The sequence below is a fragment of the Mastomys coucha genome, unplaced genomic scaffold (genome assembly GCF_008632895.1).
Source record: "Mastomys coucha isolate ucsf_1 unplaced genomic scaffold, UCSF_Mcou_1 pScaffold3, whole genome shotgun sequence".
NCBI classification, from domain to species: Eukaryota; Metazoa; Chordata; class Mammalia; order Rodentia; family Muridae; genus Mastomys; species Mastomys coucha.
Genome location: NW_022196909.1, coordinates 58,842,592 through 58,859,142, shown reverse-complemented (window position 1 = coordinate 58,859,142; position 16,551 = coordinate 58,842,592). Strand labels below are relative to the sequence as shown.

At 48.1% G+C, this 16,551-nt stretch overlaps 1 protein-coding gene across 2 annotated transcripts in view; it reads right to left on the bottom strand.

Annotated features, from left to right (window-relative positions):
• The window catches only part of Clic5 (chloride intracellular channel 5), a 158,361-nt gene that overhangs the window by 25,268 nt on the left and 116,542 nt on the right, over positions 1-16,551 (bottom strand). For both annotated transcript variants that reach the window (XM_031347109.1, XM_031347110.1), the window contains exon 4: positions 12,964-13,070. In XM_031347109.1, the coding sequence (XP_031202969.1) occupies positions 12,964-13,070 (107 nt within the window). The remainder of the gene's footprint in view (positions 1-12,963; positions 13,071-16,551) is intronic.

The following is a 16,551-nucleotide window of genomic DNA, read 5'->3' as shown; positions in this document are numbered from 1 at the left end:
CATGCCTACTAAAGGCAAACACACATGTGTGTGCATGCATACGTGTGCACGCATACACAGAGTCACAGACTGGAGATGGAGAACCAGGAACTCTGAGGACCTGAGTCCACGTTAGCCTGGAACACGCTGTTCTTTCAACTCCTTGTTCTATGAGAAAAGCAAACTCCTGCTAAGAGGTGCTAATAAACATTATGGAGAACGCCCAGGACAGGGCATGGTGCATAGTAACACGCTGCATGGGTCTTGCTGAGTCAAAGAGAAGAAACATTTGCTTTAGCTCCTGTCGTCAGGTTTCTATTACACAAAGGAAAACATCCTCTTAATCAGCACATGGAGGCATTGGAATGTCAGGTTGTTCTATTTGTATTCTAGCACTTTGTACAGCTCCCAGGACAGAATGGAGGGGGAGGGGTATGCAGGGGTATGTCCATGTATGTGTGCACTTGTGAACATCCATGTGCACACATTCAGAGGCTAGAAGGGGATGTTGGGGGATTCTACTCTATCACTTTCTGCTTTACTGCAGGCAATGCCAGCTGACCAGGGAGCTCTCAGAAGGCTCCTGCCTCCATTCCCCAGTGGTGCAGGTATAGGCTCATGTTGCCATGGGTGTTTGAGGATACAAACTTGGCATCAGCAAATGCTCTAACCTATGGAGCCAGCTCCCTGCCTCCTTCTTAGTGGAGTCTGAGCACGTGTCCCAAGCCAGGGGCCGAGGTGGCTTCTGGGGATGATCATGAACAAGACACACCCTGCTCTGCAGAGCACCATCAGGACGAGTAGCAGCAGTTCGATGGCTTGAGAACCCGAACGCTTGCTTCTGGCCCACTGCTTCAATATCTCCTTTGTAGGTCCCCCAGTGGAGCTACAAGACACTAAAGATGCTAAAGCGGCAGGCAATGCTGGAACTATTCCTGCTATCCCCTCTCTGTTTGTTGAAAACAGGACCATGGGTTTACCCAAACCAGGATGCAGAGAAGAAGGTTGGCCCCAGAAGACAACTGAGCAGCCTGGAGGTAGAACCACACAGGAATGAAGGAGTTTAAGTAAGCAGGGCTCACGTGCCATTATTGTCCAGAGATTCAAAGCCACTTTGTGTCACTCTAAAAATGCACTGTCCTCAAATGAAGCTGTCCTACATGGCCATTCAAAGTCATTTTCCCATATGACTGGCTGAAAATAAACATAAGGACAGCAGTAACAGACATGCTAACGTGGACAACAGGAAGTCGAAGGGGCCTCAACCCTGCGGCAGCAAAAACTGCAGGCAACTGCGAAACGCTGAAAAAGAACAAGAGAAATAGTCTTCCCGGGGCAGATCTCACCCAATGTGTTGTGTCACCCTGAACATAAGTGAATGGAAGGATTTTTTTTTCTGTTTAATTGAGATCTACTTTATACAATATTTAAGTAGGTATGTGAGGCCTTTGCTGGTGTGTGTGTGTGTGTGTGTGTGTGTGTGTGTGGAGAGAGAGAGAGAGAGAGAGAGAGAGAGAGAGGCTAAGAAACTTATTTTTAGACTGCACAAATTTAAGAGATCTGTCACACACGGTGAGGCAACACTAGCCGCAGGTAAGGTAAAGAAACATACAGGTTTTGTGCAAATCGCTCATCTAACGTTCCTTTATTCCCTAGGTGTTGATCTGAGGCCAGACTAGGCCAGCAGAACTCTTTCTGGTCAGACAGCAGGAAATTCCTCCACACGAATGGTGTTGGTGGTCTGCACTCTATCCTAGTCCAGGAGCCCACACAGCAAAATCTCACTAATGAATGAGCCCACCCACGCAGGACCCACCACTCCTTCCCCCTCCTCCCACCAGAGCCAGCCCCATTCAACACCCTCACACCACCACGACCACCTTCCTCACTACTACCCAAGGATCATTTTGTTTCCGGAACAAACTTAGTTAAAATTAAAATCACAGAAGCCTCCTCAATAAGGAACCAAATCAAAGACCCTCTGGAGGGAACCCCTGGGCAGCTCCTGGGAGGTGCCACAGGAAGTCACGCCCCTCTAGCTCTCTGCCTCAAAGACCCTCGTGGAAGAAAAGACTAAGGGCGTGGGGTCTGCCAAATTTTGGCGGTGGGTCCCACAGCGCTTGGATTGTTTGGTTTTCCTTGCAAGAATGCTAATCAAAGCACAGCTTTAACTTAACCAACCAACAAAATATTGGGAGCTGGCAAGTGGCTGGCGGGGGCGATCCAGGGACAGGCAGCCTGGAGAGTTCCTTCTCTCTCTCTCTCTCTCTCTCTCTCTCTCTCTCTCTCTCTCTCTTTCTCTCTCTCTCTCTTTTGAAGGAGAACCTTGACTGCTTTCGATGGAGAGTCTGGCCACCCAAGAACCCAAAGATAACCACATGATGGCAGCCTGCCTCACCTCCACTCAGGGCTTCTTTCAGGCTTGGAACTGTTGTTCCAAGTTGTTACCAAGTCTTGATCTCTAGCGGTAGCAGCAAGTATTCCCAACAGAATGAACACGGAACCTCCAGACCCAACCCTGTCTGCCCCCTGCAGGGCTGCTGCTCTGATCTTCCTGCTATCTTGAAGTCCTCGCCTTTATCTTTTCTCCAGATCCTGGAGGTTAGGTGGCTGAGCGAGTCGGGGCTAGGCACAGGCCCTAGAAAAGCCAGGCTATCACACTGGGCCCAGGGTATGAAAGGACGCTGAGGGAGGGAAGGAGGGGAAGATATTAAGTGTCTTACTTTTGGCGTACTGGACACACACATACTATTTTACTGTGGCTTGCCACATCCTGGGAATGTGGGGATGGGGTGGGGGTGGGGGAGTCAAGCTGGCTTCTGTCCCCAAAGGCAGTGTGCATTCATGGCACTCTGGGGCGGGCATGAGCTCTTTGATAGTTAGGGACTCGTTAGTTCTGAACTAATGGCCCTCCCAAGCTGCTCAAAACCTTTCCAATACTTCTTTGTTTTAGGCCAAAGAAATTTATAAAGGTTCAGAGTAGTGATACTGGAAGTGGGAGAGAAAGTGAGAGACAGACTAGGTGCAACTTGTCAGATTCCCCCAAGGATCTGTCAGGCCTGGTAGGTATATCCTTCCCTAAATATGGAAGGTAGCTTGGAGACATGGCTTGTTTTTGAACTCCCAAGTCAAGACTGAAGGTCTTTGCAAGTTTGCAGATCCTCCAGCCTCTCCGGGACTGGTTTCTCTTGCTACCAGCAGAGGGCAGCACATGCCTCTCTATCAGTTGGAAGACCAGCAGCACAGGGCAGCCACAGAAACCACAACCATAGTTACTGCTGGGAACTAAGAGCTCGGTGTGCAAGCAAGTGTTTAATTGGCACAACAATGCTACAGAGGAGAAGGCATTGTTTCAATCTCCTCATCACAGACTGGAGTCCATGCAGGAAAACCAAGAGAACATGCTACTGTAACCAGAGACTACCTGAGACAGAAATGGACACATTCCAGAGCGAGCCCATTACTCACTGCCCATATGTATGCTGTCCTAGGCTAACATCGATCTTCATTTTTTTATTTTTTGGATAGATAATTGCGGGGTGGGGAAGGAAAGTGAAAAGAAAAAATATTTTGTAACATAGCAAAAGTACGTGAAGTTAATATTTCTGGATCCACAGACAACATTTCATTAAACACAGCCACATACACTTGCTTGTGGATTGTCTGGAGTGCTCAGAGATCCTGAGGACCTTGCTGAACAGAGCTGAGTGACATTTTGTACAGTTTGCTCAATCCACAGTATTTCCTATCTGGTCCTTCACAGAAAGATCAAATCAGCCCTATCTGAAGTCTAGAGTGCCTGCAACCAGCACAGATACACAGGGCTAGAAAACCTAGGGCCTGGGCTGCAGCAAAGTTTCGTGGGTCTTCCAGAGAAACAGGAAGAGAAGAAGCAGGTTTGGGGTGCAGAGAGAACATGAGTAAATACAAGGGAGACAAGGAAGCTGCAGCCCTAAGTCAAGTCAGAGCCAGGGCCTGCATGGAGAGAGAATACAGAGAGTGTCAGCTAGCCTGGCCTGGCCTGGAGTCTCTGGGTGGGAAGGCAAAAACACAGGAGGAAGAGCCAAAGAAAACAGAAGCAGCAGCCCCTTGCTTGGTGTCTGTGGTTTAAGTCAAGAAGGCTTGTTATCCTTAGGAGAGCTTGGTTTGTTTTTATCTGCAGGGGGAGCCAGGTTACACTGACCAGGAGCCTTATTTTTGCTTTGTCTACTTACAAGTTCTGAACCGTGCTGGTGGCCTGCCATGCCTGTCAGGCAGGTAGTTCTGGGTGCTGGTCCTGATTTAGACACACACACACACACACAAACACACACACTCACACACACACACACTCTCTCACACACACATACACACACACACGCTCACACACACACGCTCACACACACACACACTCTCACACACACATACTCACACACACACTCACACACACACACACACGCTCACACACATACCCACACTCTCTTACACACACATACTCACACACACACACATGCTCACACAAACACACACTCACACACACACACTCACATACACACACACTCTCTCACACACACACGCTCACACACACACTCTCTCACACTCACACACACACTCTCTCACACTCACACACACACGCTCACACACACACTCACACACACACACTCTCTCATACACACACGCTCACACACACTCTCACACACACATACTCACACACACACACACTCACACAAACACACACACTCACACACACTCACACACACACTCTCTCACACACACATACTCACACACACACGCTCACACACACACACACACTCACACACACATACTCACACACACAGGCACACACACACACACACTCACAGACACACTCACACACATACACACATGCTCACACACACACAATCTTCTCACACACACATACTCACACACACACACACGCTCACACAAACACACCCAATCACACACACACACACACACACACACACTCACACACACACACACACACACACACTGGCCCCATTTAACACACCTCTCCTGTTTTTTCTCGCTTTCTTCCAGTGAGGAAGCTTTGCTTTGAGGAGCAGACAAATGGAGAATCCTCCTTAAATAGAAAAGTTCCCCAAGACAGAAAGGCATGGGAGAAGAAAGAAGAGAGAAGTGGAAACTAGAACAGAGGCGAGAAGGGGGAATTCAAATTGGGAAAAGCACACTCAGCCCAGAGATGTACGGTCAGAGAAAATCAGTGGGATAAAACCCCCCAAACTGTAGATGACTCATAGAGTCCACACTCAGAGGCTACAACTGGGACGTTTTAGCCCCTTTGCAGGAAGAGAGAGCCCTCCCCACACACCCAGAAGTGGGGTCTTTAGAGCTTTCTCATCTTTGTGTCATGTCCACAGAAACTGGGGACCAAAGACAGTGAATGTAAACTAAGGGCTACAGAACACCAGATTTTGGTCTCAGTCTAATGCATATGAATGCCCGTTCCTTGCCAGCTAGAGAAAAAAAAAAAAACACAGGAGGATCTGACCCTCTTCCCCAAAACAGTGATGGTAATTCTGGGCAGGAATGTTAACTGTAGCAGAGGGAAACACGATAGGCTTGGGAGGAATAAAAAGGGACTCTCAAATGAGTTAATAAGAATAGAGAACTAACCAATCCTTGCTAATTGCCTGGAATGTGCCTTAGAGTACGAGTCATGAAATGTGTCTCTGGAACCGATAGGATTGAGGGACAAGGAAAAGAGAGACTGTGGGGAGCGGGAAAAGCTGGCAGCCATGCCTAAATTACAGTGAGTGGCTAAAAGGAATCTGTGAAAGCCAAGTGATTTGGCTGTGAGTCCTGGTTCTGTTCTGATGTCGAGTAGAAAGCTGAGGGCTCAGAGGGAGAAGCCTGCATTGTCTTGGGAGATGGCAAGGAGCAGTGTAGAAATTTGCTGAAGTAGAGTGTAAGAGAAACCCCTCCAGGGAAGAGGGGAACCCACGGAACCAAACTGAGGTCCCAGCAGAACACATGCATGCCCTTGCAGTGGGGACAGAGAGGGCTGTTAGGACTATTAAGCCTCTGCCCATCTTGGCTCATCTGAGGTTCCCTGTGCCCTGGTGGCATCACCTAGGAGGGAACAAAGGTGGGGGGAAAGAGCTATTCACAGCAGCATCCAAGTTAGAGATACCAGGGGTTGGGGAGGGAAGCTGGACACCACCACGTGATCAGACAGGAAGCATAGGAGGAGTATTCAGGGTGGCAGCAGACATTGCTCCTACTGGGGACTTCCAGGATGGCACAGGGTGTGCCAAAGAGAAAACAGGAGCTTGTGTGCTTCCCAAGTCCTCCCATTACAGGATTCTGGAGACCCCAATGCCAACCAAGTGGAAGTAGGAGGGAATCCCTGCAGCCCACACAGCCACATCTAATGGACCACTCTTTCTCATCTGAAAGGTGTCCTTTCCTGGGATCATGAGCCCTCTCTCTAGGTTTCTGATTTGATTCAATTACATCTCAGCATCTTCCCTACAAGACAGGAGAATCATGATTCTTCACTCAGCTGGGGGCTCCCTGAGAAAGCAGTGACATCCACGAGAAACACAGTTAGACGGAATTCCAGAATTGCTCAGCAAGCAAGACTTGGCAAGGTCTTCAGCACTACAGGGCTTCCCACAAATAACCCTGGGTTTTTCTCTTTAAGCTTTCTGCCTTGCCCATGACCTCTTCCTCCCTCTCCCTCCTTGTAGGCTGGTCTTTCTGAAACACTTGAGCACACACACACACACCCTCTTACCCTCCTCAAACAGGTTCCTTAGGTGTTGATTTTAGTGTTCCTTTTACTCCAGGACTTAATCTCCAAGCGCCAAGTGTATAATCCCTAAATGCGCCCTCCCCTGGCAAGGTACAGTTGTCAGCCTTTAAAAAGAATCTCCACCAGGATGAGAACCCTTATTTCACAGGAATGAGCATGAGATGTACACCCACCCCTGTGATTTTTTTCTGACAGAAGAACCAAGGCAGTCCCCCATGCCATGAGGCCAATAAGAGGCAAGGTTGGCATGTGAACCCAGGTTGTAGTGAGGAGTTGAATCTCACACAGCTCCTGGGCTCTGGGTTGTGTGAAACAGTGTGTGTGCAGGTGTGCAGGCATTGTGACATCGTAATGGAGAACTGGGATAGCACCCATGGGTCTTATGATGTCATGACGAGGCAGTGTCATGATATAATGGAGTAATTAGATGCTGTAATTTCTGTTGTGGTGGCACAGTGAGGTAATGGGATGTCACACTGCTCCTGTCTCTGTCTGAAACCAGGTAATGAGGGGGTGTTGGTGGAGGGTATTGAGGGGTGAGGGTACGTCCTCAGCGTTAGGAAACGAACGAAGCAATATGTTTGTGCACACTTGGCTGAATGCAGAATCTCATGATCCATTCGTGACAAACCAGACTTGTAAAGAACCCTAAGAAAGGATTGGGAGAGGCCAGAGGCAGAAGCCGATCCCAGAGGATCAAGGGAAATCTGGATGTGGTGATGGCAGGGCAGGAGGCAGTGCAGTATCAGGTCCCCAAACAAAGTACAAAAACATTAGGTGATTGGAGGTGTGAGATCAGGGCCACGGGATGCGGACACTTTGGGGGAACAACAGCAACCTTCTTGAAATGGGGGAAACGAGAGAGCTGGAAAGATGGCTCAGATGTTAGGAGTAGAAAATGAGCACTTCCTGTTTATTAGAGAGTGTGACCCTACTACAGCTGAGGGCTGATTCTTCAGACCCCGCCTTCCACCTATAGCCACGCTTCTCTGCCCACCTCCTGCTAATTGCCACGCCTCTCTCCAAGTTCCAGTTAGGCCGGAAGTCCCGCCTCCAGAGACTGACGATGAAGCTGCTGATTGGGCCAAGTCGCTGATGAACTTGGGGGAGGGGTTTTGCTTTACCTATCTACCTGTTTGATTGTAACAAGGAGAATTCAATGAATGATGGTGGACTGAAAGCACATCATGTGTTGGTCTAATTTTTTCAAACCCTTCCAGCATTTCCGGTACCCTTAATTTTCAGGCCCTGACTCCCATTCCAGATGACCCATTCCTATGAGTGGCTGCAGGCAGCCACAAGAGAGGCCAGAGGTTCTGTTCCCAGCCCCTGGGTGAAGTGAGTGCCTGTCAGTCAAGCTCTTGGGATCCAACCTGTCTGTTTTCTGGGAGCACCTGTACTTACTCACACATAAAGATACATGCACTGAAAAAAATTAAAAAAAAAAAAAAGGATTTTAAAGAGAGAGCCCTGACCCTGGTATGGTAGCTCAGTGGGTGGGTAAGATCACTTGCCCTGCCAGCCTGGTGACTTGAGTTCAACCCCCAGACCCTATACAAAGGCAGAAGAAGAGAGCCAATCCAACAAAGCTCTCCTCTGACCTCTACACCACACCACAGCATCCATCCTGCCACCAATGATAATTTTAAAAGTTAAAAAAGACAGAGAGCAAAATGAAGTTTAAAAAGCAGAAAGAGAACAATGGGTGGATTCCTGCAAACATGGGTTGGGAGTGGCGGGTAGAAGGAAAAGCAGAGAGAAGACCCAGAGGGGTTGGCATATGCTTTCCCAACAGTGATCATGGTTAGCATGTAGTGAGCTCTCCTTACATGCCAGGCGCTGTGCCAAGGCATGTATATGCTTTGACTTAGGAAATACATGGACCCGCCACAGTCACTATGCTCAGCAGAAGTATGAATAAGCTCACCTCATGGTTTCAGAAACAGGCTTAGAGAGAGCATATCTCCCAGGCACATTTGTGCAGCTAGTTGTGGAATTCAAACCCACTTCTGCCTGATTTCTAGCTCATGTAGACAGCTGGCTTGCTAAGTGTAAGAGCTTTTACCGGCCCTCGGTAGCTTCAGAACCTAGTGCGGTGCGTGCTGCATGAGACATGTACTTTCAAAATGAGCTCAGAGTGGGTGCTATTCCGGCTACTGTGTGGATGTGTGCATGTGTGCATGTGGAGGCCAGAGCAGGATATTGAATGTTTATTTCTATTGCCTTCTGCTTTGTTGACTTGCTTTATTGACTTTATTGAGTCTCTTGCTGAACGGGAACTTCACCTTTTCCATGAGACTGGCTGGCCAGCAACTGCTAAGGATCTGCCTGTCCCTGCCCCCAACGCTAAGGTTACAGGCACATGATGCAGCTGTGATCAGCTTTTTACATGGGGGCTAAGGATTTGAATTCAGTTCCTTCTGCTTGTGGAGCAAGCACTTTTACCCACTGAGCCGTTTCCTCAGCTTCCACAGCATTTTGTTGAATGTCTAAATTAAATAGACATTCAAATTACTGGCCGATTCTCTGGAGTACTAGCTGGGTTCATTTCTGGAGGATGAGATCTGACCTTCAGCAGTTGGGAGGCCGTGGGTGGTAGCTGCATATTTGCAACATTGGCTTTTCTCAAGCAGGACAAGGTAGGGCTAGATTATGACCATTGACAGTGTGTCTGGAGCAGGTAGAGAGTAGGCTCTGCCCAAGAGAGAAGGGGGGGCTGATGATAGCTCAGCTGGTAAAGTGCTTCTGTATAATAATGAAGACCTGAATTTGGCCTCCCCAAACTGGGCATAATGGCTTGGGGTGCCAAGACATCACTTAGAAGCCAAATAGATTCCTAGAGCTCACCAGCCAGCAAGCCCAGCCAAATATGTGAATTTCAGGATAGCAAGAGGTATTGTCTCATCAACTGAGACAACAAAACCAAGGGGGGTGTGATCTGAAGAATGACACCTGTGGTTGATTTCTGGCCTCTGAGTACATGTGCACATTTGTGTACATTCACAGCTTGCTGCCAACATATGTGTACCTTGACATATCAGAAAGTGGGTGGAGTGATGCATATCAGAAAGCCTGGAGCTGTGAGCCTAAGAAAGTAGAGAGAGTCATGGCCTGTCTTAGTTAGGATTTTACTGCTATGAAGAGACACCATGACCAAGACAACTCTTATAAGGACAACATTTAATTGGGGCTGGCTTACAGGTTTAGAGGTTCAATCCATTATCATTAAGGTGGGAGCATGGCAGCATCCAGACAGGCATGGTGCAGGAGGAGCTGAGAGTTCTACATCTTCATCTGAAGGCTGCTAGAAGACTGACTTCCAGGCAGCAAGGACAAGGGTCTTAAAGCCTACACCCACAGTGGCACACCTACTCCAACAAGGCCACATCTCCTAATAGTGCCACTCCCTGGGCAAAACAAGCTATCACATGGCTTTTCTCTTGGACCAAGTAGACAGTGAGCATAGAGCTGGCTTGGGAGTGTGGCTCTGGGCTCTCTTGAAGGAGCGAGTCTGTCTCTACAAGGAAGGCCAGCCTGCAGGAGCATAGGCCCCTGCCTCATGAATCTAAGAACTTTTGGATTCTGCTCACCAATACTGTATATGAGAATGAAAGGGTTTATAGAGCAGTGGTTAATTTCCAGTTACAAAGGAGGAGCATGGGCTATCTCTGCATGTGACTAAGAAGAACAGAGCATGCAGGGGTTGGGGGTGGTGGATGGAACGGCTATTGGGAAAGCCAGTGTGCCTGAGCTTACAAATGCTGAAGTGAATGAGGAGAAGGAGTCACAAGAGCAAAGCCCATTATGGGGAAAACCAGGCTGAAACAGAGAAGAGAAACAGTGAAAATTGGAGGGGATTGAGTTTACAGGAAATCGACACTTGGCATTCTGTGGAAACTGATGCTTTGGATTTGGAGACAGCAGAACTGTAAATGTGGATACTATGTAAATACCGTTCCTAATTCAAAAAGTCTGGAAGGTTCAAATGAGATAATCTTTCTGAGGGCACTCTAACAAGTATGGAGGACGATGTTTGTGGTTGAGATAAAAAGACACTGGATGTAGAGTCTGAGGACACAGAGCTCAAGAGCTGGTGGGCACCGGGGAGGAGAGAAATCCCTGCTCCTCTCCTTTGCCTCTGGGCCCTGGGCCAGAGAAGTGATAGTAACTGTTCTTTTCCAGGAAGTTCTGGGGGCTTAATATTGATTGACAACTTGACTGGATTTAGAATCCCCTAGGAGACAGACCTCTGGGTGTGTCTGTGGTGTTTCCACAGAGGGAGGAAGCCCCACCCTGATGTGGGTGGCAGTGCTCCATGGACTGGGGCTTGGATTTAATAAAACAGATAAAGGAAAAAGGAAGTTGATCTCACCTTGCTTCCTGACTGCAGATACACTATGAACAGCTGCCTTGAGCCCCTGCCCCAAGCCTTCTGTCGAGGTGGATGGTACCCTCAAATTGTGAGTCAAAATGAACCTTTCTTTATTAAGAGTTGCTATTGTTATCATGGCTGTGTTAGTCTCCTTGGACGTTAAGCAGTAAAAGGCCACCAGCTGGCTGACTTAAAATTATGGGACATCATTCACAGTTCTGGAAGACAGACTATTCAAAAATTAAACCTTTCCTTTGGTCTTACTGTTTCTTGAAAGCCTTGGCTGAGGCTGAGGCTGTGGCTAAGGCTGTGGCTGTGGGGTGTCTGAGGTTGTGTATGTGGCTGTGGCTGTGGGTGTATCTGAGGCTATGACTGAGGCTGAGGCTGTGGATGTGGCTAAGGTTGTGGCAGAGGCTAAGGCTATGTATGTGGGTGTGGCTGTGTATGTGGGTGTGGCTGAGGCTACATGGCTCCACTCTCCACTCCACTCTCCACTTCTATCTTCACATGGCCATCTGTCACACATCTTTCTGTCCATCCTCTCAACTTTTTACAAGGACAGCATTCATTAGACTTAGAATCCATACTAAGAGCAGGTTGATCTCATCTTGAGATCCTGAGGTAATCTCATCTCTAGAGACCTCACTTCCCAGACGATCATGGTCTGAGGGTCCAGAAGGACAGGTGGATGTGGACATGAATCTTGAGGGAGGGGCATCATTTAACCAAATACAGCATCCAACCCACAATGAAGCGAGATCACTAGTCTGCTTAAAATATTTTCTACTTATTGTCTCTTGTTCCCCAGAGATACCTCTCTCTCTCTCTCTCTCTCTCTCTCTCTCTCTCTCTCTCTCTCTCTCTCTCTCACACACACACACACACACACACACACACACACACACACAAAATCACCTTTGCTCTGAACTCTAAGAGTACCTGGTAATTTCCTGGGGTCTACTGTGGATTATCAACTTGTGCATTCCTGAAGATTCATGAGGCACTCCCTCTGTTTGGTTTGGTCCCAGACCCCAAGGATCTAGCCCATCCCCTTTCTCCATGGTCAAGGGAACAGTGCTCTCCCTCACCCCTTCCCTTCGAGGATCTCACAAGAACTCTTCAGGTCCCACACGCCCCCCTTCAGATACCTCAGCAAATCTTTAATAGAAGATGCTTCATGGGGGACTGAAATATCTGTGAGCTTAAGTGTGGGATGCTGAGACCCCATCATAGGAGAAGCGGGTCCTAGGGCTGCAGCGGATGCCAGGAAGGAAGGGCCTTGAAGAGGAGGCAGCTAGGCTTTCAGAGGTCCTTCCCTAACTCCCCACACTCATGGCATAGAGAACACAGAGAATTAGAGGTCTGTGGCATTCACCAAATTTTGGTCATCTTTACTCTCCTCAAGCTTCTTTTCAGCCCTTGTAAAGTTTTTTGGGGGGACTATGAAGAAGTGGGAATGTATGACACAGACGGGGCTATGTGTCTGGAGAAAATGCACCAAGAATCCTCCCAGGCTGTGCCTTCTGCTGTGCGATAAGGTGGCTTTCCAAAGTCAGCTGTGCCCTGCCGCTGAGTCACTGTCAACACCACACTTGTTTCTCCTACTCTACCGGCAGCAGGTTCTGAGTCAGGAGGATGAGAGGGGGTGAGAAAATAACAAGTAGCATTGGTTCCAGAAGCTTCTCTGGCTTGATGCTCTGAAATGGCCATGAGCCAACTGGAGACAAATGGCTTGGCATGAGGGAGACCCTGCCACAGCATCCCTGGAAGGGCCCCTCACCAGCATTGGCATGAGGGAGACCCTGTCACAACATACATCCCTGGAAGGGCCACTCACCAGCATTATTCTGCTGCTTGGTGTTCTTGATGTAGGCTGAGAACTTGGAGAAGATATCAATGCCCGCAGTGTTCGATTCCCGGTGTTTTGCAGCCAGTTTGGGGTACCTGGAAAGGAAGACACCGTGTTCAATGACGATAGAACAGGGCTCTTCAGTGGCGATCTTGTCTGCACCACAAGGAGCAGCATTCCCTTTTCTGGCCAGAGCTACCATCTTTTGGGATTTAACCATCATCCCGTGGGGAGTGTAGGCATGCAACCCTCAATCATAATCAAGGTAATCAGAGACCAGTGAGGTGCTGAGAGACTTAACCAGAGAGATTCAGTCTGTTGGGCAAGGAACCAAGGTGCCACCCCATAGCCCTCTTCCTGAAATGTCACAGGGGACACAGTAACACAGGGCTGGCCTCTGGATCAGGTGGGGTTCCTGATATGTCCCCTGAACTTATGAACATGCCTGTCCACTCACTCCCACAATCCTAGCTGCCCAGATCTAGTGGATGCCTGGATCCTAAACCCTTTCTCCAAAGGTAGAGTGTTCCCTGTGTGCTTCTAAAATGTCTCTCTGATGCTTATTCCACGAGCGGGGTGAGAGTAACTTAACCCAGCTCCACCCTCAGGTCATGTGTTCTTTTATCACTTGGATTTCCAAGCATGGAAGGAGATTTTCAATGATCCCACTCCATCCCTTGCACCGTTTCTCATTTTGAAGTGAAAAGCAGGTAAGAGGCTTAGGATCCTTGGTGTTGGAACTGAATGAGGAGTAGGCACACATGTGTGGGAATCCTTGGTTTTTCCCTGACACCATCCAGGCTACTTATTAATTTGATAAAAGAATTCTTAATATTAATTTTTAAAAAAAGAATTCTTTTCACAAGATCATTATATACATGGCCAGGCAGATGTGTGCATAGATGGGGCAGATGGTCAATTTATCATTATTAATAATAAGTGTGGGGCTTTGGGATCTGGAGGGGATAGTTTTACTGGATGTATCTGGGTTGTTTTGTCTATTAATCAAAATTCTTTTCTTCAGATTTTATGTTTTTTTTTGTTTGTTTGTTTTTAGCCACACGGAGTCTTTAAAAATCATGTGCTGTGGAGTTTGGGAGATGGGCCAGCCAGTAAGGATGGTGAGGAAAGGCCTGAATTTGACTCCCAGAACCTATATCAGGAGACAGCGGTAGCAGGGATGGAGCAGTGAGATGGGGGGATCTCTGGGGTCCAGTGGCCAGCAGGAGTAGGCTAATTCATGAAATTTAGGCTGGGAGACAGGCTTGAAAGGCACAGAGAGGAGGTGACACCTGAGGAATGTCATTCAGGTTGACCTCAGTCTCCATACACACATGCTTTCATGTGCACACATCTGCATGTGTGCACATAAACACACAAGTCATTTGTCATTATTCTTTCATTTCTTTCTCCTTCAGTCATCTCATTAACTAGACTGTCCCACTCTTGGAGCCATGGCAGGCTATTTGCTTTATTCTGTGCTTGACTGATTGATGATTTTTGCCATGACAGGTTTAATATCAGAGACGCTGCCTTTGGAAAAGCCCTCAGGAATACATTGGTCCCAGCTCTCCACCACAGCCAGTAGAGCAGGTCCAGAGGGAGCCACTGCTCCCATTTTAGAGCAAAGGCTGTTGGAGGCCCAAGGTAAACAATCATTTAAGGATCTAAGTGTGGGACCAATAAGAAACTGGCTTTGGGACCATGAAGTAGTAAGTGTCCTTCCTACTTTGTGCTCTCAGTGGTGGGGAAACTACCTTGCACCATGTGGCCACTGTGTTCCAGACACAGTCCTGAGCCTCGTCATTAACTCCTTCTAATGTGTGAATAAGAGCTAAGAGCGGGCTTGATCTGGCGCGCTCCCGTCTCTGCTTCTTAAGTCCCGGCACTACAGACAGCTGCCACGCCTGCCTGGCTTTTAAGTGGGCTCTGAGGCTCTGAGCTTTGGAACTCACGTCTGTGGGAGTGCTTCTTCTCTGTAAGTCCTGCATCCTCACTTCACCAGCCACTCAGAAAGAGGCAGGTTAACTCGTGGTTCTCACTGCTCTGACCCTTAACTGTGCACCTAGCTGTTGTGACTATGATTTTTAAGAATAAGAGCCTTGAAGTCTGGCTTATTCATGGAAGTCCATTGCTCACCATTGGTGGTTTGAGATCTAAGGTCACTCGCACATAGGACTGGGCATCAGACAGCTGCAGAGCCGGCAGGAATTGTTTCTCACTATTTATCATTTAGGCAGGAATTGTTTCTCACTATTTATCATTTAGTGAGTCTTCTCTTTGTAAAGCATTGGGTTGTGCAGTAGTGCCTTCTACACTAGACCAGCACGATCAACATTATGACCATCCTTTCAGAGATCTAGGTGCGTGTAGCCATTTCCTCCAAACCAAAAAACATTCCTTCCTGGAGTGGGGAGGAAATCTCATAAGATTCCAGAAGCTTTGGAGGTCACACGTCTATAAAGCTCCTCCCTAAGGTTACCCGGGGAAGAGTAAGCACCTCAGTGGAACTGGATTCATGTTGTGCAGGAGTTCCAGGATGCAGTGGTCACCCAGGAGTGATTTTATAAGCAGTAACCATGCTGGGATTGACCTTCGAATTGCCCATGCCCCCAAAATAATCCCAATAATTGCATTAGTTTACCAAGCTTGATCTGGGTGGAATCATTTCCCCGGCGTCTTGTGATGCCAGAATAGACATTTGTGCACGTTGCCTCACAGAATATCACATAGCTCTTGGGAATCAAGATCGGAAAAGTATCTTTCCGATTGCTTTGTTTTAAATTTGCCTATAGCAAGCAACCATGCACCCTGACTGAATGTCCGTGTGGGCTTCTGCACATTTCCCAGCCTGCCACTCTGCAGTCATGTGACTAGGTTCTAGCCAATGGAATGCGGTGTGTGTGCGTGTATGCATGTGCATGTGTGTTGTGTGATGTAACTCCTCTTGGCTCTGGCCCTTGAAAGCACTGTGTGTGCCTTTTTGGTTTTTTTTCTCTGCTTAAGACACATTGGATATGCTATTGGATTGTACCTATGCTGTATGCATAGGTACAAGGTGGAGGAGCATTGGAGGTGATGTATGTATAGGTACAAGGTGGAGGAGCATTGGAGGTGCTGTATGCACGGGTACAAGGTAGAGGTGCACCCCAGTATCCACTGAGACTCTGCTTAAGTGGCATATGCCCTTGTCATGTCAGGCCACAGCACCACATCTTACTACAGGAGAGCGCCACCTGGCCGCAGAGACCTGAAGCCAAGGCATGAACTCCAGAACCCAGGTTCAGCCATCGCGTGGAGGCGTCTGAAACTGTCTCCACCTGTCAGAAGGGCGGGAGAACATAATTCCGCTCTACTGCTGAAAGAGATCTGTATACACCATTCAAATATAAAACAATGTATTCTCAGCGCTTTGATTCTGAGCCTCAGATTATGGCTGCCACCCGACTGATGCCATGGCACACCACGTAACCAGCTGGTTTTTGATTCGTGTCCAGGATTCTATTGTTTTCTTCCTCCTATTGTTTGTGTGTGCATGTGGTAAGGTTACATGCGTGCATGTTTTTGCATGTGGTG